Here is a 27,604-nt window from a genome sequence, read left to right on the forward strand (position 1 = left end):
AGCACCGTATTCATAGAATAGCTCTATTGAACAGCTCAGACGGGGGTTAGATAAAGGCGGAGGCCTCAGATTAAGCTGGGATAAGATTGTAAGACTTCACAAAATTTTTTCGTAACTGCTTAGGGGAAGATCAAAGCAGAAGTTATAAACAGGGTATGAGGGAGGAGGAATAATTTGCCAGCCTACCAACCTTAAGTATAAAGAAGATGCGATGAATTTCTAGTAGTAATAAAAAGTGAAAATATTCGTATTACTTTAGATCGGAATGGCTCAGGAAAGCCACCTTCGGGCTCACCAAGGTAGCCTTGCAAGAATTCAATCACAGATTTGGGCAGACTCAGGTCTTGTGCTCTTTCTTTTACATCTGTGGCAGACAATTTGTTTTGAACCATGAACTGAGCCAAATCTCCTACAACTTTGCTTGAAGGCGTCACCTGCAAGACACCGAGAGAATCAGACAATTTTTAATGCTAGAATAAAATATTAAACCATAATATGTTAGATTAGAAGTATTTACTCAGAACTAGAACAGAAAAATACAACAGAAAAAATAATAGAAAATAATAGCAAAAGCATAGCTTGCGAAGATGTGCCACTTTCATAAACAGAATAAAAATTACCGCGAAGAGCCAAACGAATAAATAAATAATAGTGTCTAGCAACAAAGTAGAGTGCCTAGACAAAAAAAATTGCAAAATTGTTATTAACACTAAATCACATCTGCGAATATATGTTTCACACATGACTCGTCCTTCACAAAAGAAAAAGGCATATTTACCTCGAAGCTTCATGCTATTAACATACTTGAAATAATCTATATTTTGTTTTGCTTTTACATCTTCATTTAAATCATTCCACAGGATAGGGCCGAAACCAGAAGGGTGATATAGAAAAGATAAAATGGTGCACTTGATACAACGGTTGAGAAGTTCAAGTTCATGTTTTTTGTCTAATTGTGTTGCGGGAGCAACACTTCGGTTTTGTCCTGTATTTTTTTTCCTAGTCTGCTGACTTCAGCTTATTACTAAAAAATGGTAAGACTCTAACCTCAGTGGTTATCATGGTAAGTGTGGACCTTAGGCCGGATTGATGAATATGGCATTACATTTTGAGAAACTGCGTATAATTTTTTGCCAAGGGTAAAAAAGAATGTTATTGCTAGTAATCTTGCCAGAGCCCACAGTATGTGAGATAAAGAGAAGTATTACAGTTTATACAGGAAAGGAATTTCTAAGTTACACAACCAAGCTTCAATTCCTTCGGGCCATGTTTCTGCTTTTGATTAGAAAGCTCCGTTCCAGCAGGCAAGCAGGTAGGCACCAGTTTTAAATCAGAGCTGGAATAAAATCGTAAGTTCCTTTGGAAAATTCGGTATTGTAACTCTCTCTTTTCTCCTTTCTAAGTAGTGATATTAGAAAGTTGGCCCGCGGCAAGAAGACCAATTTTCGAAACAAGACGGATATTTATTTTTTTGTTCAACGCTGATCAATAATCCTGGATGAGCAGATCAAAGTACATGTAATGACATCAATTTTTTGTACAAAAATTCGTCTGTGCGATACATCGTTTTCAAAATTTCAAGAGGTTGACAACTTCAGTGTTGTGGAAAAATCTGGTTCAAACTTCAAGACAAAGGGAGAGACTTGTAATAATCAGCCTTTATGTCTTGATCATTATTGCGATGAAGTGTTGGCCTCTTTTGCTAGTTCGTTTACTTATTATTTGCTTTGGATACATTTGAGGGTACAAATACTCGCACGTCCGCTACGAGTAGGGCTATAAAAGAAAGAATAAGTTGTTAGAACATAGTCACCTTGTTGGTTCAGGGGTTAGAAACTTCTAACATTAGTTTACGTTTTATTTGATCAAAATAATTGGCAGAAGAATATAAATAAAAACAATGAAACTTTATTTAAGAACCGTTTGTTAGACCAAGGTCGTCTTCAGGGATGAGGGTTATGCACTTCTACTAACTAGTGTACCTTTCTTTTAGTTTTAGCAACGTCTATCTAGTATGACTACGAAAGCAACGGACAGCTTTATAATACCAACTAGGTTCGACAGGATTATACTGCAAGTTTTGAGCAGTATAAGTTTGAGAAGATTGTATATAGTTCAGAGATATACAACTTGATAGGTTCCGAGGGTTAAAAACTTTAGTTTTAATTATTCAAATTGAAAGAAAGAATCTACATCAAAAATCTGAGACAGTTTTAAAACTTCAAAATAACATTCGGCTGTTAGGTCGGGGTCACCTTTGTCAATGAAGGGCTTGCGACTTTTCCTATTTGTTGTACCTATTATTCGTTCCTGATAAGCATTTTCGGCTATGACAAACAATTTACTTAGATTTTATTTGTTTCCAGTAGCCTATACTTGAGGGAAGGAGAATTAATATCTCTGCGGTTACGCAGCGACTATAAATAAAAATCAACACTATTGACCTAGTTTCATAATTATTATAGCAAGTAGTAGCTGAGTTGATATGATTGTGAATAGTTCAAGATAGATACATAGTACTAATTCGATTGTAAAAGATGATAGTTTAAATTTTAATCTGTAACAATACTTGAATTAAAAAGGATAAGGATCAAAGGACTACAAAGTCAATATATACATATATATATATATATATATATATATATATATATATATATATATATATATATATATATATATATATATATATATATATATATATATATATATATATATATATATATATCTATATATATAAAAATAAGTTGTCTGTCTGTCTGTGGATGGATGGATCAGGTGACGTCACCTGAAAAAAACTGGATCAGGTGACGTCAAAACTGAAAAAACTAAAAAAAGGCAAAAACTACAAAAAAAAACTAAAAACTAATAAAAAAAATAAAAAAGCTAAAAAACTAAAAAAACTAAAAAAAGGCAAAAAACTACAAAAAAAAACTAAAAACTAATAAAAAAGCTAAAAAACTAAAAAAACTAAAAAAAGGCAAAAACTACAAAAAAAACTAAAAACTAATAAAAAAAATAAAAAAGCTAAAAAACTAAAAAAACTAAAAAAGGTAAAAAACTAAAAACTAAAAACTAAAAAAAACTAAAAAAAAAGGAAAAAAACTGAAAAATAAGCTAAAATAAAGGTAAAAACTAATAAAAAACTAAAAAAAAAACTGAAAAAACTAAAAAAAGGCAAAAACTACAAAAAAACTAAAAACTAATAAAAAAAGTAAAAAAGCTAAAAAACTAAAAACACTAAAAAAACTAAAAAAAAGGTAAAAAAACTAAAAAAAAAATAAAAAATAAAAAAAAAACTAAAAAAAAGGAAAAAAACTGAAAAATAAGCTAAAATAAAGGTAAAAACCAATAAAAACTAAAAAGAAAAAAAGGAAAAAACTAAAAAAAATTTTCATCTAAAAAACTAAAAAATAAAAAAAAAGGAAAAAAACTGAAAAATAAGCTAAAATAAAGGTAAAATCCAATAAAAAACTAAAAAGAAAAAAAGGAAAAAACTAAAAAAAATTTTCATCTAAAAAAACTAAAAAAAACTAATAAAGGTAAAAACTAAAAGAACTAAAAAAGAAAAAAATAAATGACGACACTCAAAGAGAAAGCGACCAGGACAAAAGGAATGTTCGATTAGCAATCAACAAAGCACCGGGACACAGGGAGTATAAATGACGACCAGGACATAAGTAAAAAAAAAAAACTAACAAAACTAAAAAGAAGGTAAAAACTACAAAAAAAACTAAAAAGAAAAAAAAAACTAAAAACTAATAAAAAAACTAAAAAATCTAAAAATCTAAATAAACTAAAAAAGAAAAAAAAGGAAAAAAATAAAGGAGAAAAACAAAACTAAAAAACGAATGTATATACAGACCGGGACACCGGGATACAAATGACGACCGGGACACAGGGAATATAAATGACGACCGGGACACAGGGACACAACTACAACGGGGACACCGGGGGAAACAGGGGGGATATAAATGACGACCGGGACACCGGGACAGGGAATGGTCGATTAGCAATCACCATCAACAAAGCTCAAGGGCAATCATTAGAATCATGAGGTATAGATCTGAATACAGATTGTTTTCCCATGGACCATTATATGTTGCATGTTCAAGAGTCGGTAAACCTGACAATCTATTTATATGCAAAGACAATGGGACAGCAAAGAATGTTGTATATTCGCAAGTTTTACGTAGTTAAAACCATATATATATATATATATATATATATATATATATATATATATATATATATATATATATATATATATATTATATATATATGATATATATATATATATATATATATATATATATATATATTCACAGGTGGGACATAGGGACACAACTACAATGGCGCGTAACTATTATGGCGCGTAACGACTTACGCGCGCGCGGGGGCTTGGGGGGGGCGCGAAGCGCCCCCACCAACTAGGTGTTGGGGTGGCGCGAAGCGCCACCCCAACAGCTAGTATATATATAAATCTCTATATAAATCTCTCCTTATACCGTAATCATCTTAAACGCTGAGGGGTCGCTATAAAATAATAAGTTCAACTGGCTACAAAGTCAATACAATATTTTAAATCCTTTCTTCGGGTACCTCTACGACTTCTACGGGAAGTAATCGATAAAGAAGAAACAAAACCAAAGTAAGAGGCTTGATGCCTCTGCCAATTTTTCTACTTCTTATTTACTTGCGATACATTGGAGGGTACATGACATAAATTCGTTTAAGGCTCAACTGGCTGCAAAGCCAATAAAATATTTTTAAGTTCTTTTCTTGGATTCCTGACCAAAGGGCTGCTACCGCAACACCTTGGTTGGTGAAACCGACAAAGGGATGTTGCAACACTTCACGTTGCCTAGGCAACTTAATCTGGTATTGTGATCATGAACATCCGATCTTCCGCAGATCATACAATCAAAACAATTTGAGAGACATTCCTTATAATGAACAAAGATAAAAATCTCCTAAGCAAGCATTATATTTATTCTCCAGTAAGTTCCCTTACCTCGGCCTTCACCACTTAGTGACTAATATTGTAGCATCAATTAAAATATTGAGTCCAAATCAATAGAGAAAAGTACATTTTTTATAAATGTGGTTGGATAATCACCGAAATTACTTCTTTGGAATCACACAAGGAATTTTAATCTGTAAAATTAGTAGCCAAATCGGACTTGTGGTCCCTCTAACCAACCTCCCTGAACTTTTTAGCAGAGACTCAGGTATGCTGGACCTCACTTGAACCTGAATAAATCAAGATATGTATGCTCCAACTTGCTTGAACAAAAATCAAGCAAAGATTGCAATTTCCATACTTAAGGGATTATCATGGGTGGGCCCTTTCATCACGCCCCCCCCATCAACTTTTTAGCAGGAAGCAAGCGTTTGCAACGAGCTTGAACCAGAATCATACAAGAACATCAAACAGTGGGCAATCATTGGAAAGATAAGTAGTTCTGTAGCCCCTCTAAGACCACAAACACTGCTAACTTTTCATCACGGAAATAGCCAAGTTGTGCCAAGCCAAGATGTAGCCAATCATAGAAGTCATAGAAGTAGGCAATCATAGAAGCAACCAAGCCAAGATGGTTTTTAAACGTGTAAGCCCGTTCTCCCACCTTTACACGATAGTCTCCGGATTCATTCAAAATTAGTGGGTTTTAAATGAATCCGGGCCCATCAAATGGGCTGCTTTTCAGAAAAGCATGCAATTTCTGAACCTCATCTACCTTCCCTAGGAAAACGTCCAGATTCGTTTGAAATTTAATAAGCAGATATCTACTGCCGAGGAGACTTTACCCAATAGATTTTAAACCAAACAGATTTATGGTCCAGGCAATAGCAGGCTTTAAAGTTTCATAGTTTAGGGTGATGAGTATTATGCAAAGTTTTCAACATTATTTTGCAGAATCATTCATGATCTGTATGTTGATACTATTTGAAAAGGAAAATTAATTTTCTCATCTAATCGTCATCCTGAAATTTTGCATCATCAGCGTTGGCATGTCTCGTTGGGAGATCAATAATAACGTAAACTAATATGATCAAAAAATTTTCTGTACTGGAACTCAGACAGCTTTTTTCCGTCATAATTTGAGAGGAGGCACGTGTCTATCATTTTCAAATACAAAACGATAGGTCAAAGTCCTATACAGGAAATTACCTGAAGAAAGAAGCTTCCTTGGTTCCAGTACAAAAGATACTTTTGTTTCACCAAGCCCAAGCTTAAATAACATCTTTTGGTGTAACTACAATTATGACTACAGATTTGCAAAATTTTATGAAGCAAAAAGCTGTCAAAAAAAGTTTTGCATAAAATATGACGCAGCTTGTTTTTCTAGATGGTATTAGATAAGGGAGGGACTGTTAAGCAACTAGTACCTGTCAAGTTGGCTGTTCAGCAACCAATTCTTTAACTCTGCTCTTCATTAAAAAAAAATTGCCGCAAAAACATATTTCCTTGGCAACATCCTCGACCCAATTCTCATTCATATTGGGAGATAATTGCATAGCTTGTCACTTCGAAGTTTAAATCTTACGAAATTTCTTGGAAACTTTAAAATCGCTGGCTCTTACAACTAAAAATAATAACAAATATTTTTAAAACCTGTAACAGTTACCAGCCATTTGCGAAAATCTAATACTTCACCCACATCTTTTATTGGTATAAAAGACAAAAATTGGCTAAAATAGATCCTAGTCACTGCATTAAGGGAGGTACAAAAAGAAAGGAATTCAGCAATGCGGAAAACAACTCACTTTGATTAGATCTCCAAGTAGTAGATTGGCTTCTCTGTATGCTTTCTTGATACTTTCAAATTGATCACCAAGACCAAGTGAAAAAGCTTGAAACTGAAGATTTGTATATTGACCACCAGGAATTTCGTTATGATAGATGTCTGAATTACCAGACTTCATAGTAACACAGCACTCAAACGGTGCGTAAAGGGTCCTCGTCTGTTCCCAATAGGCTGAATACTCGTTGACCTTTCGGAGATCGATACCTAAGACCGACAAATGTAAGTAGTTTGAAAGCAGTTTTTTTCCAAATGGATTTTTTTTTTCAAATATCAAAATTTTAGCACAATAATATAGAAAAGAAAGAACACTTTGTGACTTTCCTAGAGAGGAGGGAAAGCACGTAATCCCTGTCCTACCCAGTGGGCTCTTATGTGTGCTGTTAAGTTTTAGAATCCAAGCCTCTAGCTTTCATTCAAAGACATGTATAAGCAGAGACTGAGTAAAAAAAATTCTAACTGATCCCGTCATAAATTCCAAAGACACACTGAGCCACAATCAGTTTTTGACGTGCTATGAAAAATCCGCTATTGGCAGGATTCGATTCTGCTTTTTCACCCCTTTTGAGTTATATAAGGTTCCAGGAGAAAACCAAACACATCTTGTCAATATTAATAATGATGTATCTATAATGTGTAAAATGTATCTAAGTAAAAAACATTATTTCCATGTTACCAAAAAATATCCAAGCTAAAGACAACTTAATTTTTTTATCTTTTCAAAAGGAAGGGAAAAGACAGTTTACTAAAGCTTTAAATTTCAATTTAATATTGTTTCTTCTATTTTTCTTTTCCCATAATTTTATTCACATCTTTCAAATACACCATAAAAGATGATTTAAGCTTTAGCGTTTAATTATCCAACAGCTAGCAGAAATCGTCGATGGATACATTCGAATAATCCGCATAGATCTTAGCATGAGCATAAATAATGAATGCTTTTATACTTACCAGTATCATGCTCACTTCCTTGTAGAGAGGCAACAATAGCCCCCATGCTTGGTTGAGACGTCATACCGGACATGCTATCAACTGCTACGTCAACGACGTCAGCACCAGCTTCTGCACACGCTAACATAGAAGCAACTCCCAACCCAGCAGTATCGTGAGTATGAACGTGAATCGGTAAATCAGGATATTTATCTCGCAAAGCACTAATTAGCACTTTACTAGAAGATGGTTTCAAAAGACCAGCCATATCCTACAAAAACAACGACAATCATAAGAAATAGAAAAAAAACACAATGCATATGAAAAGAAAATTTAATGTTTTAATAAGAAATTTTAATCAAAATACACTAAATAGAATCCTTGTGCGTGTCATTAAGGTGCATGTGCACAAGGCTATAATTCACAAAAGGGGGGGGACGGAGAAAGAGAGGGAGAGAGAGAGAGAGAGAGAGAGAGAGAGAGAGAGAGAGAGAGAGAGAGAGAGAGAGAGAGAGAGAGAGAGAGAGAGAGAGAGAGAGAGAGAGAGAGAGAGAGTGAGAGAGAGAGAGAGAGAGAGAGAGAGAGAGAGAGAGAGAGAGAGAGAGAGAGAGAGAGAGAGAGAGAGAGAGAGAGAGAGAGAGAGAGAGAGAGAGAGACGAAAGAAAGACAGACATAAAGAGGCTTATAGGGTCTTATGAGAGGGTCTCAGTTTCAAAACAGGTACATTGAATGTATATAAAACAAACCTTTATCGAGAGAACATGAATGCCAGATCGCACAAGCTCGTTGGCTAGCTTCATGTAATAGTCCAGCGTGTATTTAGTTCTAGTTGGATCAGAAATATCTCCAGAGTATGAAATGGCCGCTTCAACAACGCCACCTGCTTTTCCAACGGCATCAATGCCAAGCATCAAATTAGGAAGATAATTTAAAGAGTCGAATACTCGAAATATATCTATTCCACAACCAGCTGCCAGTTCGCAAAACCTAAAAAATAAAAAGGAATTAAAGGTTTCATCTTAACACGGCAGTCGAACTTGGGAAGGCAAATTCAGGGAAAACAGTCGAAACCAAGCCCATTAGCCTACTAGAGGAAGAAATAGTAAAAGAAAATAAAAAAAATTTAGGGGACTCTCAGGTTTAATTCCTGATCAAATCCCATTGAAAATACCTTCAGAATAGTTGGAGGAAGGACGTTTATATTTTTTGGAGCTAAGACTAAACTTAGAATACCATCTGGAACTAGACTCTCACATGGCTTTGAACATTTAACTATGTGTTTTGACTCATTCATCATAGTTTTAGCCACATTTAATGTACAATTGACGGAACAGTAATTTATTCAAAGGATTCACTAGTTACCATAAACCTGACTTTATTTCTGCACTTTTTGAGCTGTGATACCTCTGTTTATGTTTCCTTTAAAAGGAAACTTTTCCTTTTGTAGATTTATCCAGGTTATTCATAATACAGCTTTGTCAGCTTCTTTTGAAATGAATTGCTGCGTTCCTCGGGGATTAGTTTTAGGGTCCCTTTTAAATCTTGCTTATTTTAGCACAATGCGATTTTATTTGCCACAGTGTTTACTCATACTTGCGAACGACAATTATATCACCGTTTCTATTCTAGCATTGGTGAATTTACTGGCAAAATGCAACAGGTTTTTGAAGTCATTTCATATGTTTACAAGTTTAAGTCTTTTCTCAGATAATGCGAAAAAAAACTTCCTGGATTAAACTATATTTCAAAAGGGTTACTACGATTCAATTGCAGCAAAAGTTACAAGAAGTTCGGGGTTAAAAGGAGATTGAAGTATGTTTTACTTTTACTGGTTCTTTTAAATTTACGCCATAGAGTGTTGAGACATTACGTTTCTTATTACTGTCTTTTATGGTCGAAAAACTACGTGCAAATTTTTAAGAGTGGTGATTCTACATAATAAAATCGTTCGATGGTTAAGAAATTATATAGAAGGTGCTAACGATACAATAATCTTGTTCCAAGCGTTTGTTTGCTTATGTACTCACAAATTTGCGATTACTGGGCTGCCATCTCCGTATATCGATGGTCGACTTCAGTTTCTAGTCACTTCCGTCGAGTTAGCAGTGCCCTTCACTCATATGGTAGTAGGAATGCCCAAAATCCCGCAGTGAAATATCAGGACACCACAAATATTATTTAGATTCAGATACTTGGAATCACATACCGACTGGCCTTCCAAGGGGGGGGGGGGGGTACAAAAGCATTTTTCGAATGAAAATATATAGTTTATTGTTGGTATTTTTTCTTTTTATGAAAAAGGTATGATGAGAAACGGGATTTTTTTTCTTAATTGATTAAATAATCGATCGAAAGCTAAAGGGTTGTAGTACCTTCTATCAGCAGGGCTCAGAATGACTCCTGCTCATTATAAAATGACTTGAAAACCTGTCAAGGGACGTTTATGGGTGAAAAATGGGACAAATAGGGACCAAAGTGAGAAGGGATTTTGATTGTCATTTATGGTCAAAACATTCCCTTGCTCATGAATCAGAAACGGTGGCCAAATCACCCTAGGAATTATCATATTTATGAGCCTCGAATGGAACACATTTTCCCTGAAGACGGGTCAGCTGTCTTTGTTTTACATTTTTCTTTTTGTTTATGCTTACTTAAAGCAAAAAAAAAAGAAAAGGAAAGCAACTTCAAGACTAGAAACAAGTAAAAACAATCCAAAAATATTCAGCTTGCAAGCTATATCATTCACATCTTCCACTTCCTTGAGAGGAAAGTAAACTTGCTTATTAGGTCCGACCTCCTTTTTCGTGTGCCCTTTTCAGTCCATTTTTATTCGTCCGTGTCATTATTTCGTCTTCTTACGTTTCCATGGTATCCTATATTAGGAAATTGGCCACGGCGATAATCCTTTAAAGCCAACATCTGTAAGCGATCGGTGACCTCTTTCAAGAGGGCATCAGCAATTACTTCTTTTGTTTCTCAGAGGCCCGCTTTTCTTGCATAGATTCCTCAAGTCTATCTAGAACTTTTTTTCCCTAGAGATGTGAGCTAAGTTCATTTCCCTTTGTCGATTCGAGCAAATTCATACTGGTATAGTTCGTTTTGCGAAGTTGCAGGAATTTATCGATCCTTGAAAATTACCACAATATGACCAATCCTTCCCACCCACCCTATAGACCAATGTTACTCTATATCCTTGAATAGTACCACAATATGATCCACCTATCCCACACACCATATAAGCCAATGTTATGCCGTTATTAGCTGCCGATGTTTACGACAGCTAACAGAAACTTTGGCGACAGACAAAGTTGCCAGTGTTTTGTTGCTTCTTTTTGAACTGTGACGGCGTAACCAAGAGACCAGTACAATCTGTTTTGTGGAGAAGCTCTTTTATCTAAAAAGGGTCTTTTGGATTTATCATGCTTCAGTTTTAAATATATCATACACCCAGATAGGGACTGTTAGGGAGTTAAGGGATATTCTGCATAAAAAGATACTTCAGCCAACAAACGGACTAATTCCAATCCCAACATCAGGTGCTTTGTTGCCTTCCCTTGGCGGTTGTTGAAAGCGATGTTTATTTTATGCGTAGGTTGTAAATAAATCAGTTCAGTTCAAAAATCTGTTCAGAAAAGTCTTTAGTAACTAATTTCTATTCGTTTTTAATTGCCATAATATTAATTCTTGATTGTGGAAATATTTCTAAATTTTTTTAAACAGTTTTTCTTCAGATGTAGAATGTTAGGTTGCGATTCAAGGTTTAGGAAAATTGGGCTATATTTTTACAGAGCACTTCACTTTTTTTTTTAATCATGTGCTTGATGAGATTCAATTTCGCAATTTCTCTTATAACGAGAGAAGCAGGCAGGACGGCTTGAAAAAGTCTTATTAAACATATTATAAGAGTGGTCACCAATGCACCCTGGATAAATAAATTGGACGCGGACCAAAGCAAGAGATCCTTAATTATATTATTAAAAAATTAATAATAAAAAAAAAAATCAAATCACATTTCTTTCCGTTTATCTGCTCTTCGGTAAAAGCCGTGTCATGTAACGTAGCATCAGGATGCACGACCTCGTCCAATGTGCTGTTACAAGGCATGGGCAACAAATGGCATAGGAGGAAATATCTATTTATCCGTACTAATTATAACGTGCCATCTGTTGAATTGCCGCCACCAAAATCGTCTTTACATAAGATTTCTTACAATTAATAATTCAACATCCAGTAGGCAAAATTACCCAAATTTGAGGGGCCTTTTCAATCAAATCTCTTTCCTAAGTCTAGGGCTTGACTCATCCTACAATATCCCTGAACACTTCAAAAGTTCCTCCAGTTTTGACGAAGCTCTCTTGGTCAGAATTACTCTATTCTACGCACTAAGTTTGCTATTTGAAAACAGAACGTTGCTTACTAACTTTCTAGGGAGTTCAATTGCTTTGGAGTAAAATGTGAAACCTCTGATTCTTTTTTTTTTTGAATAAAAGAAAAATCTTCTTTAGAATCAAATTCAACAATGATTTCACTTTCACCGCCGTGTTTGACTGCATTAGTCAATTATATGTTCGTATCTTGTTAACGATTTTGGTGATATTGATTATACGATTTTTTTTAGTGCTAGTTGGTACAGTAAGTGTAGGCAAAAGAGCTATGTTCAAGGTTCTAAGACCTTTAGCAGCACTAGTTCAACTTTTTATGTTACTCAATTATGTTTTGCGGAAGGGTGTTATCATTCCACAAGAGTTGTGTGTTTCTTCTTCCAGCTGATAGTAAATAAACCATATTCACTCCCAAATGTCCAGGAATAATCCTTACCGACTGGTCTTTACTTTGGAACAAAAAAAAAATCAATGTTGAGGTCTCAGCTAGAGTGTCAATACCCGTCAATCATATTAATATGAATGCTAAATAAGTGGGATCTCCTGTCCGATAACTATTCTTCCACTAGTAGGCTCAGATATAACACTATCAATGTATTTCGATGGTTAATATGGCTACATTCGGTTCAACGCTTATAATTATTATTCTCTGATAGTAAAATAATCTCCTGGAAAAGACTGTGAAATCTAAGAAGTAATGGAATTTATAAACAAAGTTCGAAATCTAAAGTGAAAAATTAAGAAATGATGTGAAATGAAAATGAAAACAAAGGATTAAGAATAATCCACTCTTAACATGAAAGTAAAATTTTAGAAAAAAGAAGAAAATCTGTAATAAGAAATCTGTTACCGCAAGTAATTTTTTTATTCGTTTGATTGATTAGGCCTTAATTATCTGTCTATTGATCTTTATTTTTCGCTTTTTTCGGTGTCCTTCCTAACTTTCTAGTCTTTTCTCAGTGTATTACCAGAAACTTTTCATTACCACGTACCATTGGTTGTTTCCCATGCTTAATTTTGTCACCAATTCTGATAATCACAATCAAACAACGATTTCTTGAAAACCGTTGTCAACAGAAAAGTATTGTCAAACTTTGACAGATCAAAACTGTCACTTCTCACTTGTATAGAGAAGTCAGGCGAGAGTTTGGCCTCAATGTATGTATGAAATTGGCATTGATACGGCTTGTTGGTCCACTAGCGAGTCAGCTGGCTTGATTCACTGACCCTGTTGAAAAATGTTAACATCTGACGAATAATTTTTACAGCGACTTACTTGTAAACAACGTTATCTGGGTAGCTGGTATAGCCTACACCGTTGGCCCCTCGCAAAAGCATTTGGAATGGTATATTTGGAATAGCCTTTCTCATATCTTCAAGTCTTTCCCAGGGACATTCGTGTAAAAATCTCATAGCGACATCGAAAGTGGCTCCTCCCCAATTTTCAATACTATACATATTGGAGAAGTTGTGAGCAACAAACGGTGATATCTATAAACGATAAAAAAAAAAGCAAGATTAGCAAATAAACATATTAAATATAGCATACTTCTAAAAGAAGGGACAAAGGTTACCCATCCCCACGATTGGTCTAATGTTAGGAAAATTTAATTAGCACGCTAAAATGAAGGGGAATTCAAATATTTGGTCATAAAAACCAACTTTTTTTTTTATAAAAGATTGAAACACTTATAAAAAAAATTCTCAAGTTTCACGTATTTTGGGCTCAAAGGACATTTTATTCAGAGACTACCTCCCCAAGGTTAACACAAATCTTTCCTAGAAATTTGACACCCCAAAATGTTATAGACTTACAATTTGTTGAGTCTTGACTCGGAGAAATAGCATTTATTATAAATGGCTATTAAATAATGTACTATTAGAAATAGCACGTATTGAGTGCCTCTGATAGGCTTAGATTTAAGAATTTTCAAGGCTGTACTGGCAAAAGCTCAACTAGAAGCGCATTTACACATTTCAAAAATCCATCCAGATTTAGGAATCTGTGGGAAGACTCCGTCCCTTCTTGTGTTTGAAAAACTAGCTAGCTTTCCGCAACGATTTGGTAAAAAAATAATGATCTTATAACATTGGTTCAAGGCTACCTCAGCTTGTATGATACTTCCACCCAGGCTATAAGAAACCCAAGAAAGGAAGGGTAGAGGATGTCAACCAATTTTTCACTCATAGGTTAATAGTTGAGAAGTGCCTGAGTAATCAAACACCTTTAATCCTTATTTTTAAAATAAAAAAAAAACTGATTTTTTTAGCTGAAAGTAAGATGCGACATTAAAACTTAAAACGAACAGAAATTACTCCGTATATGAAATGGGTTGTCCCCTCCGCAATCCCTCGCTCTTTACGCTAAAGTTTGACTCTTTGCCACAATTCTACTTTTAAAACAATTAAAAGCTTTAGCGTAAAAAGCGAGGGATTGCAGAGGGGCCAACCTATTTCATATACGGAGTAATTTCTGTTCGTTTTAAGTTTTAAAGTCGCTCCTTACTTTCAGCTAAAAAAAATTAGTTTTTTTTTTATTTAATTTCTGAACGTTTTTGAATTAATGCATGTTTGGTTTTGGTTCTCCGCACATAAATTATTAAAATGAAATTTGTATATTACTTCTTTTTTTGGCTAAATGGTTTCTCTTAGTTTTGATCAGACGATTTTGAGAAATAAGGGGTGAAGAAGGAGGCCTAGTTGCCCTTCAATTTTTCGGTTACTTAAAAAGGCAACTAGAACTTTTAATTTTTAACGAACGTTTTTATTAGCAAAAAATATACGTAACTTAAGAATTAACTTACGTAACAAACTTTCATAATCTTATATTTTTATTATTTAATTTATTTATAACCCACAAAGTACATTAAACTGTGGAGTAAACACACAAAAAAAGAAAAAACAAGACAAAAAACATAACAACATAAATAACATAGCAGCATAACGACATACAACATAAATAAATTACCTCCAATCAAAAAATGGCCAAAGAGGGTCAAAAACACCGACCATTTGCCGAGTTTTAAAACATATATCTTTAGATAAATGTTTCAGTCGCGAGGGCGCATCAACGATGTCAAATTTAGAGACGACTGTATGATTCCGATACCACCGAGGCAGACGCAGCAAATACTTGCAATACTTAAAATATCCTGAGCGTATTTTCTTTGTATCCTTCTTGCGAAGGAGGAAAGCAAAACCAGAAAGATAAAAAACAGCAGGGGCACAAAAACTAGAATAAAGACGGCATAGTCCATTTCGGTTATACTGACCACGATTTGGTGAAATTTTCGCGTATCCAACCCGCATACTTTTCAGTACACTGGACGTAATAGCGGAGCAAGTAGACGAAAGTGACGTGGAAAAAGAGACCCAACCATTTAATACTTGCTGAACATGGTATAGTTGAAGAACCCAAGCAAAGAGGTGATGCTGGTGGAGGACTCCCAAAACACAAAAACTCACATTTGGAGGCATTAACTGAAAGGCCTACTGTGGATAGTGCGGCTGAAAGCCGGTAGAAGTTGGTAATTTTTTTGTCCGGCTAAGAAGCAGAACATCATCAGCATATGCAACGTGACTAATGCCTAAATTATCATTGTAAAAAATTGACGGTTGAAGACGTTGGAGACACGAAGCTAAAACACATTTAAAAATGCTCGGGGATAACACGGCACCTTGCCTAACGCCTTTTTTAACAGGAATATACTCCCCTACCGTACCATTCCACTTCACCCTAACTGAAGAATTAGCATACCAATACTTAAGCACGGAAACAATAGAAAGGTTAACACCCGAGGCTGCTAGAGAAAACAAAGCATTTGAATGAATTACATTATCAAAAGCACTAGATATGTCAACAGTCAAACAATACAGGGGACTTTTTTGAGCAACAGCTTGTTTCATTAGCCAACCCACAATATGGTGAGCTTGAAAACAGCGCATACCTTTTCTAAAACCAAGCTGGAAGGGTGTAAAATTGCACTTGGAGTTAATGGCCGGTAGCAGTACATATTCAAATAGCTTACTAACAAAACAAGACACAGTGATAGGACGATAATTAGAGCAAGCACTGGGGTCCTTACCCCTCTTGACTATGGGAGATATACAACCGGACAAAAAACTATCTGGCACAACGGACTGTGCCAAACACATCTGAAACAATAATTGCAAATGCTTCAGCAGTTCAGGACAATCATAAGCAAAAAACTTGAAGCAAAGACCATCACTATCGAGAGACTCAGACTTATTCACTTGCATAAGAGCTCGGAGTATAACACCAGATTCCACCGACAACACTTGAGATTGGTTGATACGAATTGGGAGGATTGAGTTTACAAGCTTTGTAAAATGATTTTGGAGATTAATATTAAACGAAAGCAAAATATTTTTATAATGAGAAACGAAGTCACATAGCCGAAGAGACGAATTAATTGGAGGTGAACACTTAACACTGTTTATAACACGATCCCAGGATTTCTTGTCACAAGGACCATCCCAGGCATTCAGTCTCGCTCTACGCAGGGAATATTTGTACTCTCGTTTGGTTTTCTGTTTTATTTGATGTACTGAACCAGAAGAAGGACGATTACAGGCAATCCACATACGGAGCCAGAACTTAGCTTTTTGTTTAGCTATCTTCACTTTAGGATCAACTTTCCAAAAGGGATTGCGAGTACCCGTTCGCACGCACTCGGAGGGTACAGCTGTTTTAGCGGCAGACTTTAGACAGAACACTATTTGCTGATAATACGAGTTGATATCTATCCGCGTTGAAGTTGTAGATACAGATGTTTGCAATAAGTGGAAAGGTACTTTAATAGATGATAATAACTGGGACAATGTCAATACATAAAGTGGAACATTGGTATTTTCCCAATTTAACCTTGAGAACCACTTGGGAGAGTTACGTTGCACAGAGGTCGCCATGGAGCAAGATAGTTGGCACGTGATTGGTAAATGATCGTCGTCGATTTTAGAGTCTGCCACATGAACTATTGATGAAAGTAGAGTTGAATCTGACACAATTATATGATCAAGATTGAAAGTAAGACCACCACGATTGTGAATATAAGTAAATAGAAGATCTTTATCAACAAGATGGAATCCTCCAGGTAGTGAATCGAGAAAGATTTCAGATCGGTCGGAATTAGATAATAAGTCAGTGTTCATGTCACCGGCGAGAACCCATTTGGTATTTTGTTTTGAAAGGTCGCTAAGTAGTGTTCGTAGGCGATTACATGCTTGTGAAAAACTAGACAATGACTGCACAGTCTTTTTATTACAGGGGAAATAAATGTTTATAAATGCGGTATCACCACATTTTATCGCTAAGATGTTAGCGTCGCTTTGCAATAATATCGGCTGAGTCTTGTGTCTGAAATAGATGGCCAGACCTCCTGATGGTCTTCCACGGTTTTTTTGGGCGGCTCTCAAGAAGGTATAATGGGTCCGAGAACGCTTTAGGCTATCAACATTCACTTTAGAGAGAAGGTGCTCCTGTAGAAACACAATATCATTTTCAAGTAGCTCACTTATCAGTAGATCCTTGTCTTTTGTACCATTAATATTAAGGGAAACAAAGCTAAACGGAGTTTGAGCATTCATTTATTAGCGTTGTTGAGAGCCAATCGGAGAACTTTGCATTTCAGGCTAAAACTTACGTGTTCCATAGTGCAATTTGCACATTTTGGTGAGACTTGGCAAGGGTTTTCCTTGGAATTCACATGAGGGCCAGAACATCTGGAACACTTGGGATGTGCTGGTGAGCTGGGACAAGCTCCAATCAGGTGATCAGTACTTTGACAGCGAAAGCATCGACGCGGAATGGATTGAAAGGGCTTAGCGCGAAAAATTTCATATCCAATACGGATTCCCGACTCCAGAACCGCATTCAGAGCGGTTTTGTCGACGAACTCGAGGCGAAAAGTACGAGAGTCGCCGATTTGACTAGCACTAATAAGTCCTTCCACTGAGGCCTCCAAATCAGCTCTTGAATAATTATGGGGTATATCCCGGACCACAGCTAAAGGCTTTTTATCAATCACTCTGGCTCCAACGTTAGGGATGGAGCTAGTAACAGCTTCAGCAAGCGAGTCGGCTGAGCGCTTATCGCGTAACATCACAACCCAGCTTTTGCTATGTGGCTTAGATTTTAGACTTATGATTCCGTCGTGACCATCCAACGTTTCGAGCTTCTTCATGCGAAGGATAGGGTCACTGAGCTCCGGGGGTGGGTTTCTTACAACGACAGCGTAGGACGGTTTTTTCGTATTTTGAGTAGGGGCTACAAGCTTAGACTGTCCCTCTGTAACCTTGGACGCAATATCACGCAGCTATTCAAGGCAAGAATTCACCTTGGCACTGAGGGTACTGAAGGCATCGACAGGGATCATTGGCACTTCGCTGGGACATTTGATAACAAAGTCCGGAAGCTTTATGTTCTGGGAATCGCATACGAGGGGGTATGTATACGAGGGGGTTTGTACCCTCGTTAATACCTCGCTCTTTACACTAAATCGTAAGTTTTGTACCAATTCTTTAAGAATGACCCCTGAATCAGAAAGGCCGTAGAATAAATAGTTGAAATTACTAAAAATACTTTAGCATAAAGAGCGAGGTATTTAGGAGGAGAAATATACCTCGCTCTTTATGCTAAAGTATTTTTAGTAATTTCAACTATTTATTCTACGGCCTTTCTGATTCAGGGGTCATTCTTAAAGAATTGGTACAAAACTTACGATTTAGTGTAAAGAGCGATGTATTAACGAGGGTACAAACCCCCTCGTATACATAATAAAAATATAAGATTATGAAAGTTTGTTACGTAAGTTAATTCTTAAGTTACGTATATTTTTTACTAATAAAAACGTTCGTTAAAAATTAAACGTTCTAGTTGCCTTTTTAAGTAACCGAAAAATTGGAGGGCAACTAGGCCTCCTTCTCCACCCCTTATTTCTCAAAATCGTCTGATCAAAACTAAGAGAAACCATTTAGCCAAAAAAAGAAGTAATATACAAATTTCATTTTAATAATTTATGTGCGGAGAGCCAAAACCAAACATGCATTAATTCAAAAACGTTCAGAAATTAAATAAAAAAAAACTAATTTTTTTAGCTGAAAGTAAGGAGCGACATTAAAACTTAAAACGTACAGAAATTACTCCATATATGAAATGGGTTGTCCCCTCCGCAATCCCTCGCTCTTTACGCTAAAGCTTTTAATTGTTTTAAAAAGTAGAATTGTGGCAAAGAGTCAAACTTTAGCGTAAAGAGCGAGGGATTGCGGAGGGGACAACCCATTTCATATACGGAGTAATTTCTGTTCGTTTTAAGTTTTAATGTCGCTCCTTACTTTCAGCTAAAAAAAGCTCCTTTTTTTTCTTTCTGCTCCTTATTTTCAATTCAAAGAATTGAAAATTGAAAGTTCTAGTTCACTTTTTAAGGGTCAAAAGAGATCCGAGGACAACTAGCCCCTCTCCCACGCCCTCCTCCTCCAAACCCACCTGATAAAAATTTTGAGACAGCCATTTTGTTAAAAATAGTTCAAAGGTCAGAAAAGAAAAACTCCCGTGTCGCCGCAACACCCCAGGGCCCAGGGGAAGGCATTGTAAGTTATGCTCTGGGGCGTATATGGTTCTCATGGAAGAGATGCTCGGGTAAACTTCGGAAAGAGCTCATTTGATCGGAAATTGAAAGTTATAGTTCACTTTTTAAGAGTCAAAAGAGATGGGAGGGCAACTAACCCTCCCCCCTCCACGCCCTATTTTCCTCAGACGCATCCGACAAGAATTTTGATACAACCATTTAAAGAAAAAAATCAAAGATCATATAACGAAAACTCCGGGGTCGATACAATCCCTTAGGGGCAGGGGGGGAGGCGTTGTAAGTTACGCCGTGGGGGCATATATTTTATGGTTGTTATGGAAGGAATAATCGTGTAAACTTCAGAGAGGGCTCACTTGATTGGAAATTGAAAGTTCTAATTCAGTTTTTAAGAGTCAAAAGAGAGCTGAGGGCAAATAGCCCCCCCTGCCTCTCTCCCCAAACGCACCCGATTAAAATTTTGAGATGGCTATTTTGTTAAAAAAAAGTTCAAAGGTCAGATAACAAAAACTCCCGTATCGACAGTTCCCAAGGTCCCTAGGGCAGACGTTGTAAGTTATGCCCTGGGGGCATATACATTTGTTATAGAAAAGCTGCTCGTATAATCTTCAGAGAGGGCTCATTTGATTAGAAACTGAAAATGTTAGTTCACTTTTTAAGAGTCATAAGAGATCCGATGGCAACTAGATCCCCTCCACGCCCTTTTCTTTCCAGACCCATTCGATAAAAAATTTTAGATAGCTATTTTGTAAAATATAAAGGTCAGATAAGAAAAACACCGGTGTCCATTCTACCCTCCATGGCCTGAGGGCAGGCGTTGTAATTTATGCCCTGGAGATTCTAGGGCAATTAGACCTCCTCCCTCTACACCCTATTTTCCTCAAACCCATCCGACAAGAATTTTGAGATAGAAATTAAAAAAGAAGTTCTCCCCTAGCCTTTTCCCCAAACTAATCCCACACATATTTTGAGGTAGCCTTTTTTTTAATGTAGTTCAAACATCAGATAGCAAAAACTCCGGGGTCGACACAACCCCCCAGAGCCCGGGGACAAGTGTTTTAAGTTATGCCCTCGGAGGCGTATAAGGTTCTTATGTCGTATAAACGTATAAACTTCGAAGGTGGCTTATTTGATTAGAAATTGAAAGTTCTAGTTCCCTTTTTATGAGTAAAAAGTTGATGAAAGGCATCTACCCCACCCCCCGAACACAGACACCATCTTTTCCCCAAATGCACCCAATGAAAATTTTTAGATAGCCAGTTTGTTTGAAATAGTACAATAATAAGATAACAAAAACTTTGTTGTCAACATACCCCCCCCCCCCCAGAGCCAGGGAAAGTGTTGTAACTTATGACACGGGGGCGTATAATGTTTTTATGGAAGAGGTGGTCGTAAAAACTTTTGAGGGGACTAAAATTATTAGAAATCAGAAGTTCTAATTCACCTTTTAAGAGTCAAAAGTGATCCCATGGCGACTAGCCTCCCTTCCTCCCAACATTCTTTTCCCCAGATGCGCCCAATCAAATTTTTTATATAGCTTTTTTCGTCAAAATAGACCAAAGATAACATAACAAAACCCCCAGGGATAAAAAAGCTTCCCCCTAGAATTTAGGCAAGTGTTGTAAAATGTGACCTGGGGGCTTATAGATTTTTTATGGAAGGGATGGTAGTATAAACTTCAGAGAGGACTTATTCGACTGTAAAACCGAGTTTCTAGTGCCTTTTTCAAGAGTCAAAAGTGATCAGAGGGCAACAATACCCCCCAAGGCCCTTATTCCTCAAATGCATCTAATCAAAATTTCGAGATAGCTATTTTGTTCAAAATACTTAAAAGATCAAATAACAAAAACTCCTGGGTCAACACATCCCCCAGGACCCGGAGTTAAGCGTTGTAAGCTACACCCCGAGAGCAAATAAGGTTTAAGAGTTATCAAAAGTGATCGGAGGTGATCATCCCCCCCCGCCTTCCCCCTAATACATCCGACAAAATTTGGAGATAGCCCTTTTGTTCAAAAAATAGTCCAGAATTCAAATAATTACAAATTAAGGATTGAGAAGTCGTCCACAGCACCCAGGACAAGAATCGTAACTTGTGTAACTTGTAAGTTCTTAAGAATCGAAAGTGATCAAAAAGTAACAAGCCCCCCCCCCACCTTGTGCCTTTTTCTTCTTTTGTCTTCATTTTTTTTCTTGTCATTTTTCTCTCTGCATATACTTGTGCTACTATTTTTAAATTATACTACTTGTCATTCCGACACGATTTATACATAAACATCAAACATTCTACTTACATGAAACACGAACATAATTCTTACACATAACGCGACACAGTAGTTTCATTATGTCATTTCTATTCTTTTGCAAGTAAAGATGTGCTCGCTGCAGCGTTGCCTAGCGAATCGAATTTCTAAATTCAAGGGAATTATATCCCAAAAAAGAGACTATGATGAAAAATAAGCTCGAGTCAAATTTATAAATGAGTTTACCATACTTGAGGCTATTCGTATTTGGTTATATCAAGGATTTTTGTTCGGGAGGGGGGGGGGGGGGTACAAAAAGCATAAAAAACACATAGAAAATTTGTTTATATTTATTTTTGTTAAGTTTTCATGTCAAAAATATTTCGGGTATCATGACTACGAAGATCCCTATTAATGAAGGAAAAATTTCAAAAGAAGAGGGAAATAAATTGCACGAATATTAATGTGAAAGTTTTAACTTGATAATCGCTAGTTTTTTTGAAATATTGAGAAGTCAGTTTCTAATGCATAATACATTAGTATTATGATCAAACAAATTTTTAGTTGACAAAAGCTGAACTGTTTGGACTTATTGGATTTTTTTTACAACATGACAAAAAATTACTTGTTAATATGAAGCAACCATAGAAAATGTCTGGGTAAGAAAAAAAGCGAAATAAAGCAATAAAACCGTTTCATGTGCAACTAGGTTTTTCACTCGGCGAAACACTCACAGTTTAATATCTGAATGTGCTTTCCAAGATAGATTATCATCATTTTAAAAACTCAAATACTTTGTCACCTTTACCCTTTTTGTTTGATTACGTCTAGTATTAATTCTAAGTAAAATTAAAAGCTAGATATCCAATAAAAAAATGTAATAAGTTCTAGTATAGTTTCATGTCAGAAGATTGAAATCTGTCGACTTATAACCATTAGTCAATGTCTTTCTCATTTCACTAATAATTATATCAACTGGTCAAGCAGCTACAAGTAAAATATATCATATGCAAAAAGGATTATACCAGACTATAAATCTGATCAATGAGAATATTACATCAAAAGCCACTATGTGCATCCAGGTTGTACAAATGTCATATTTGTAATATCTCAGGAACGGCTAAGGATGTGAAGTCAAAACTTTAAGAGAAAATTGAGGGGGATGTTGTACATTGTATGCATCCAGGATGTCAAAAGGGCGCATCTCCAATACTTAGGCTATTAAATTAAATAAAAAGACACTACGTACATTCGGGTTTTAAAAAAAACGTATCTGCAATATCTCAGGTAAGACTAACGGTATAAATGAACGGCTTATAAAACCTAGCTGAAACCTTGAAGGAATATTGGATGGGGAGGTCAAGTGGATTTTAAATTTTGGCTTGATGGCAGGCACCAGGGGGTGCTTACAAAAGACAATAGATGTTTGAAGAGAAATGTTGTTGTATTTATTCCTAGTGCGAAATATTCAATTTTTTTATCAACCCGCTTATAATGTCAGGCTGTGAAGATACCTGAATTAGAATTTCAGAATCAAGGGAGCCTCAGTCGGACACACATCTGGTTGCGTTGATTCTTGACGTCCTGTTTTTATTTTTTGAACAACAGATCAGAACTCTTCCATAGGTGAGCTCAAAACTGCATTAATTTATACAAACAAGCAGTTAAAATGAAACATGGCTCAATATTCTTTTTATAATAAATCATCAATCAATATTAGTCTATATTCAAGGCTGTAACATGATTGGGGTCAACAGGGCTTCAGCCCTATAAAAGGCCAAGAATTATGCACATTTCCCATCCATTAATTTGAACAAGGCTCCCCCCTCCCCATCCATTCAAAGTTCTATAGTAAAACATTATTAACATTTGCTGCAAAATATTGTCCAAAATATAAAAAGTGAGCGAAAATCTTAATTCTTAAGCCGAGAAAAAAAAATAATAAAAAGATTCTTTTTGAATTACCATAAAACAAATAACAATTTCAATTAATAATGAAAAAAATTGATTAAATTTAATTAATTCTTAAAATAAAGTTCTTTAAACAAAAGCAAAGAGCGTTTATTGCAGATTCACAAATGTCCTTAACAAACTTAGTTTAAATTTTATTTCTTATAGTAACTAGAATCAGTCGTCTGCGTTATTATTCTATTTAGGTTGCTTAGTTTGAATCTTAGAAAAGGCAAGCTGTCTTGCTGAATAACAGTTTACTCTATTTACTGTGTGGTAATTATAATAACTAGTTTATCAGTCACGCGTTGCTGAGTCCTTAAAAGAAAGAAAATTCAATCAAAATTCTCGCCGTGGAATTCCCCCTTCCCCACAGAGAATTCCCTCACGTATTAATAACCATCCCATTTTTAGATTTAAAAGTATATGGAAATTCTCCCCCCCCGGACCATTATCCTCCTATAAAATACCCCCACGAAAAATTCCCCTTTACAGGTGGACCGAATCCATAAGTAGAAAACACAATAATGCACTGAATCAATAAACACGAAGACCGACTTTTTTTTTAAGGTCACACTTTCCACAATTGAGTTAATCCCAGACTGAATACAAGTTGTCCTTTACCCTATATTTATACAAATTACCTATTTTCTTTTATTACATACCGTATGCAAAGAGTTGGAAAGCGATATGCAAATCAAATTTATTTTAATACGGAAAATTCTCTCTCTCCCCGTGGAATTACCCCTGCAGGAAATTTTCCCTACATGTAATATAACAGTAGTATTTTTAAATTTGAAAAGTACATATAGTTGAATATCAAACTCAGAGAGTTTGCTGAATAAGATATTTTATAATTCCAGAAGTGTGTTAGATGACACAGTTCATAATTAATTAATTAATTTTATAATGAGTTTCAAGAAAATGGATGAATATCCAGAAAATACGAACAGTTTGACCGGATAGATCTGTTAATTTTGTTTGTTGAGGGGTCTCTAATTTCAATCAGTACGAAAAATATTAAGAGGGCATTGAGTGGGGATTTTTTTTTTACCTAAAACCTTTGCAAGGGCGTACTCAACAATTTTCTAAAGTTTTATGCCGATGGGATGAGCAGAGTAGTAATGAATACAGGATCCACAGACAGACAAACATACATTCGATTTAAATATAGTTACGCACGAAATAGTTTAAAAACGAAAAAGAATTCCAAAAGGAAAAACTTGGAAAGTATTTGCATTCTAATTTAAGAACAAGTGTGATGAATACCTTCAGAAGATCGTAGCTTCGAACTCTTGTCGCCAGAAGAGATTGGTGAGCATCTCTGAAAGTTGTATCCATAAGAAGTAGACCTTTGTGATTCCGAACTGCTTTTGCAAACGCATCAGGTCCATTATTTGTCAATATCTGACGTAGTCCATTTGGTGGTAACACTCCTGAAACATTAATCTTTATTTAATTCGATTTCCCCCACCATTGATCATACTATTTCTCCAAAATAAATGTTGGTTCCATACATTCATTCCTAGCGATCTTTAGCAAACGACAAGGTACAGTGAAACGAAGTTATGGATTTAGTTTCAACCTCACTAGAGATGTTCCCATTTGGAAAATGGGTTTGCATATTATTATCCAATGAAAATTCGCAATCATTTTCTTTTCAACTCCGGGTAAATAACAAAAGTATTATTACGTAGTCATTTAGTCTTGCAATCTGCAGGAAATACTATTTCCCTGCAATGAAATTTAATAGAACATACTTTTAGTTTTATTTAAAGTCTTCCTCGCAGGATATCAAGTTGCTCCCACTGAGGGTTCTTCACATCTTTTTTAACCTTAATATTAAGTACTTGTTTAAATTGCTTTCTAATCCATGTTTGATTTCAGTTCTAAGTCAAATCTGGCAAGAAATTTCTTTTTTTTTTACATACATAACCTTAAAAACGTCAGTTATTATATTCTTTGTCTTAAAAGTCGTTTTCTTATGATACGATTAAGATTACAGATTACAGATTTTGGTACAAAATAATGACGAAGACCACACTGCCTTTCCATAATACAACAACAAAAGAGAGAATAATGAGGACTTTTTTCGTCGAGAATCTTGAAAATTGGGCCCTAGATTCGTATTTTCTTAATCATGTGTTTTGGGGACGTTTCATGGACGACGTAACTTCAGTTTGGAATTATGGCGAAAGTGAACTTAAAGGTTTTCTAGAACATTTAAATACTTACGATAGAAACCTGCAATTCACTCAAGAGACCGAAAGAGATGGAAAAATACCTTTTTTAGATGTATTGATAATACGCAGTGTGAATAAACTTGATTTTACGGTTTACAGAAAACCTACGCATAATAATAGATACCTTCACTTCAAATCTAACCATCCTCCACAGGTTAAAAGAGGTGTGGTAATATCTCTTGTGGATAGAGTACTTAATATCTGTTCAGAGCCGTATGTTAAAAAAGAATTAAATTTTATTACAGACATACTTTTTGGCAAGGGGTACCCAATTTCTCTCATAAATACTGTTATTGCTCAAAGATTAAAAGATGCATTCTTCTGAAGCCTTAAATCCCACACCAGTAAATGATTCGAATAAACCCACAAGCACGATTTACCCACCTTATATTCCGAAAATTACTTCAAAACTGAAAAAAGTTTGTTTAAAGAACAATTTACGTGTTGTATTCACAAGCAATTTAAGTATAATGAATCTTGTCAATTCTGGTAAGGATAAAACCCCAATTACTCGTCTACGAGGGGTGTATCAAATACCATGTAGTTGTGAAAATTATTACATTGGTCGAACCCACCAAAATTTAGGAACAAGATTACAGCAACACAAAAAAAGTATTGAAAAAGCATTAAAATATAAAAATAACTCCATATCGTTCGATTCAGCTTTGAGTAATCATATTCTTGAAAATCCAAACCATTATGTTCTATTTGACGAAACAATTCTAATTAGCAATGACCTAGGAATCAAACAAACTGTCCGCGAGGCAATCGAAATCAAACGAAACTTAAATAATAATACATCTCTAAATAGAGACTTGGGTGAATACACACTCAACCCTATGTACACAAAATTAATTATAGAAAATAATCTAATTCAAAATAAAACAAAAATAGGAACGAACAAAAACAAGCCCAATCCCAAAAGAACTATCAGATTAGCTGCAGAGAAGGCAAATATCGCAATAAGAAATCATTCCAATTTTTAATAAATACAGTTAGTGAAACGAATGAACCTTTTTATCTTGTAAAATGTTAGCTTTTATCAGACAGTCTTGGCTGAACTTTTCGTTAAGAATAATGATGCCAAGGCTATTTTAAAAAAAATGGATTTTTAACTGAGAACTTTTATTGTAAGTGCTTTATTATTTTTTATTTTTTCTTTGCTGAAGACGGCCCTTAGATATAGGGCCGAAATATTGAAATAGGTTTTGTTGGTTCACTGTCTTGGGAAAAAAGTTCTCATTATTCTCTCTTTTGTTGTTAGATTTTGGTACATTTTGAAATTGTTTGAAAAACCAACCTGATTGAATCAAATTAGCACGAGTTAAATTTCGTTATTGAAATTCCCATTATGAATGGACCTAAAGGCCCATTACCTCCGCATCAAAAAAGAAAAAAAAGTTGGCCTAATATTGCCCCCTCGGGCGTGGTATTTTGAGATAGTACATGCCT

The 27,604-nt window shown here is 35.5% G+C and overlaps 2 protein-coding genes across 6 annotated transcripts in view; both read right to left on the bottom strand.

Annotated features, from left to right (window-relative positions):
- Positions 1-27,604, bottom strand: part of LOC136029228 (uncharacterized) — a 497,253-nt gene that overhangs the window by 402,702 nt on the left and 66,947 nt on the right. The gene's annotated exons all lie outside the window — the stretch shown is intronic.
- Positions 255-27,604, bottom strand: part of LOC136029681 (pyruvate carboxylase, mitochondrial-like) — a gene marked incomplete at its 3' end in the record, with an annotated part of 46,226 nt that continues 18,876 nt past the window's right edge. Inside the window, 6 exon segments of the mRNA XM_065708183.1 lie at positions 255-434; positions 6,766-7,010; positions 7,755-8,004; positions 8,480-8,720; positions 13,392-13,606; positions 25,179-25,345. Coding sequence (XP_065564255.1) covers positions 255-434; positions 6,766-7,010; positions 7,755-8,004; positions 8,480-8,720; positions 13,392-13,606; positions 25,179-25,345 — 1,298 coding nt within the window.

The sequence above is a fragment of the Artemia franciscana genome, chromosome 7 (assembly GCF_032884065.1).
Source record: "Artemia franciscana chromosome 7, ASM3288406v1, whole genome shotgun sequence".
NCBI classification, from domain to species: Eukaryota; Metazoa; Arthropoda; class Branchiopoda; order Anostraca; family Artemiidae; genus Artemia; species Artemia franciscana.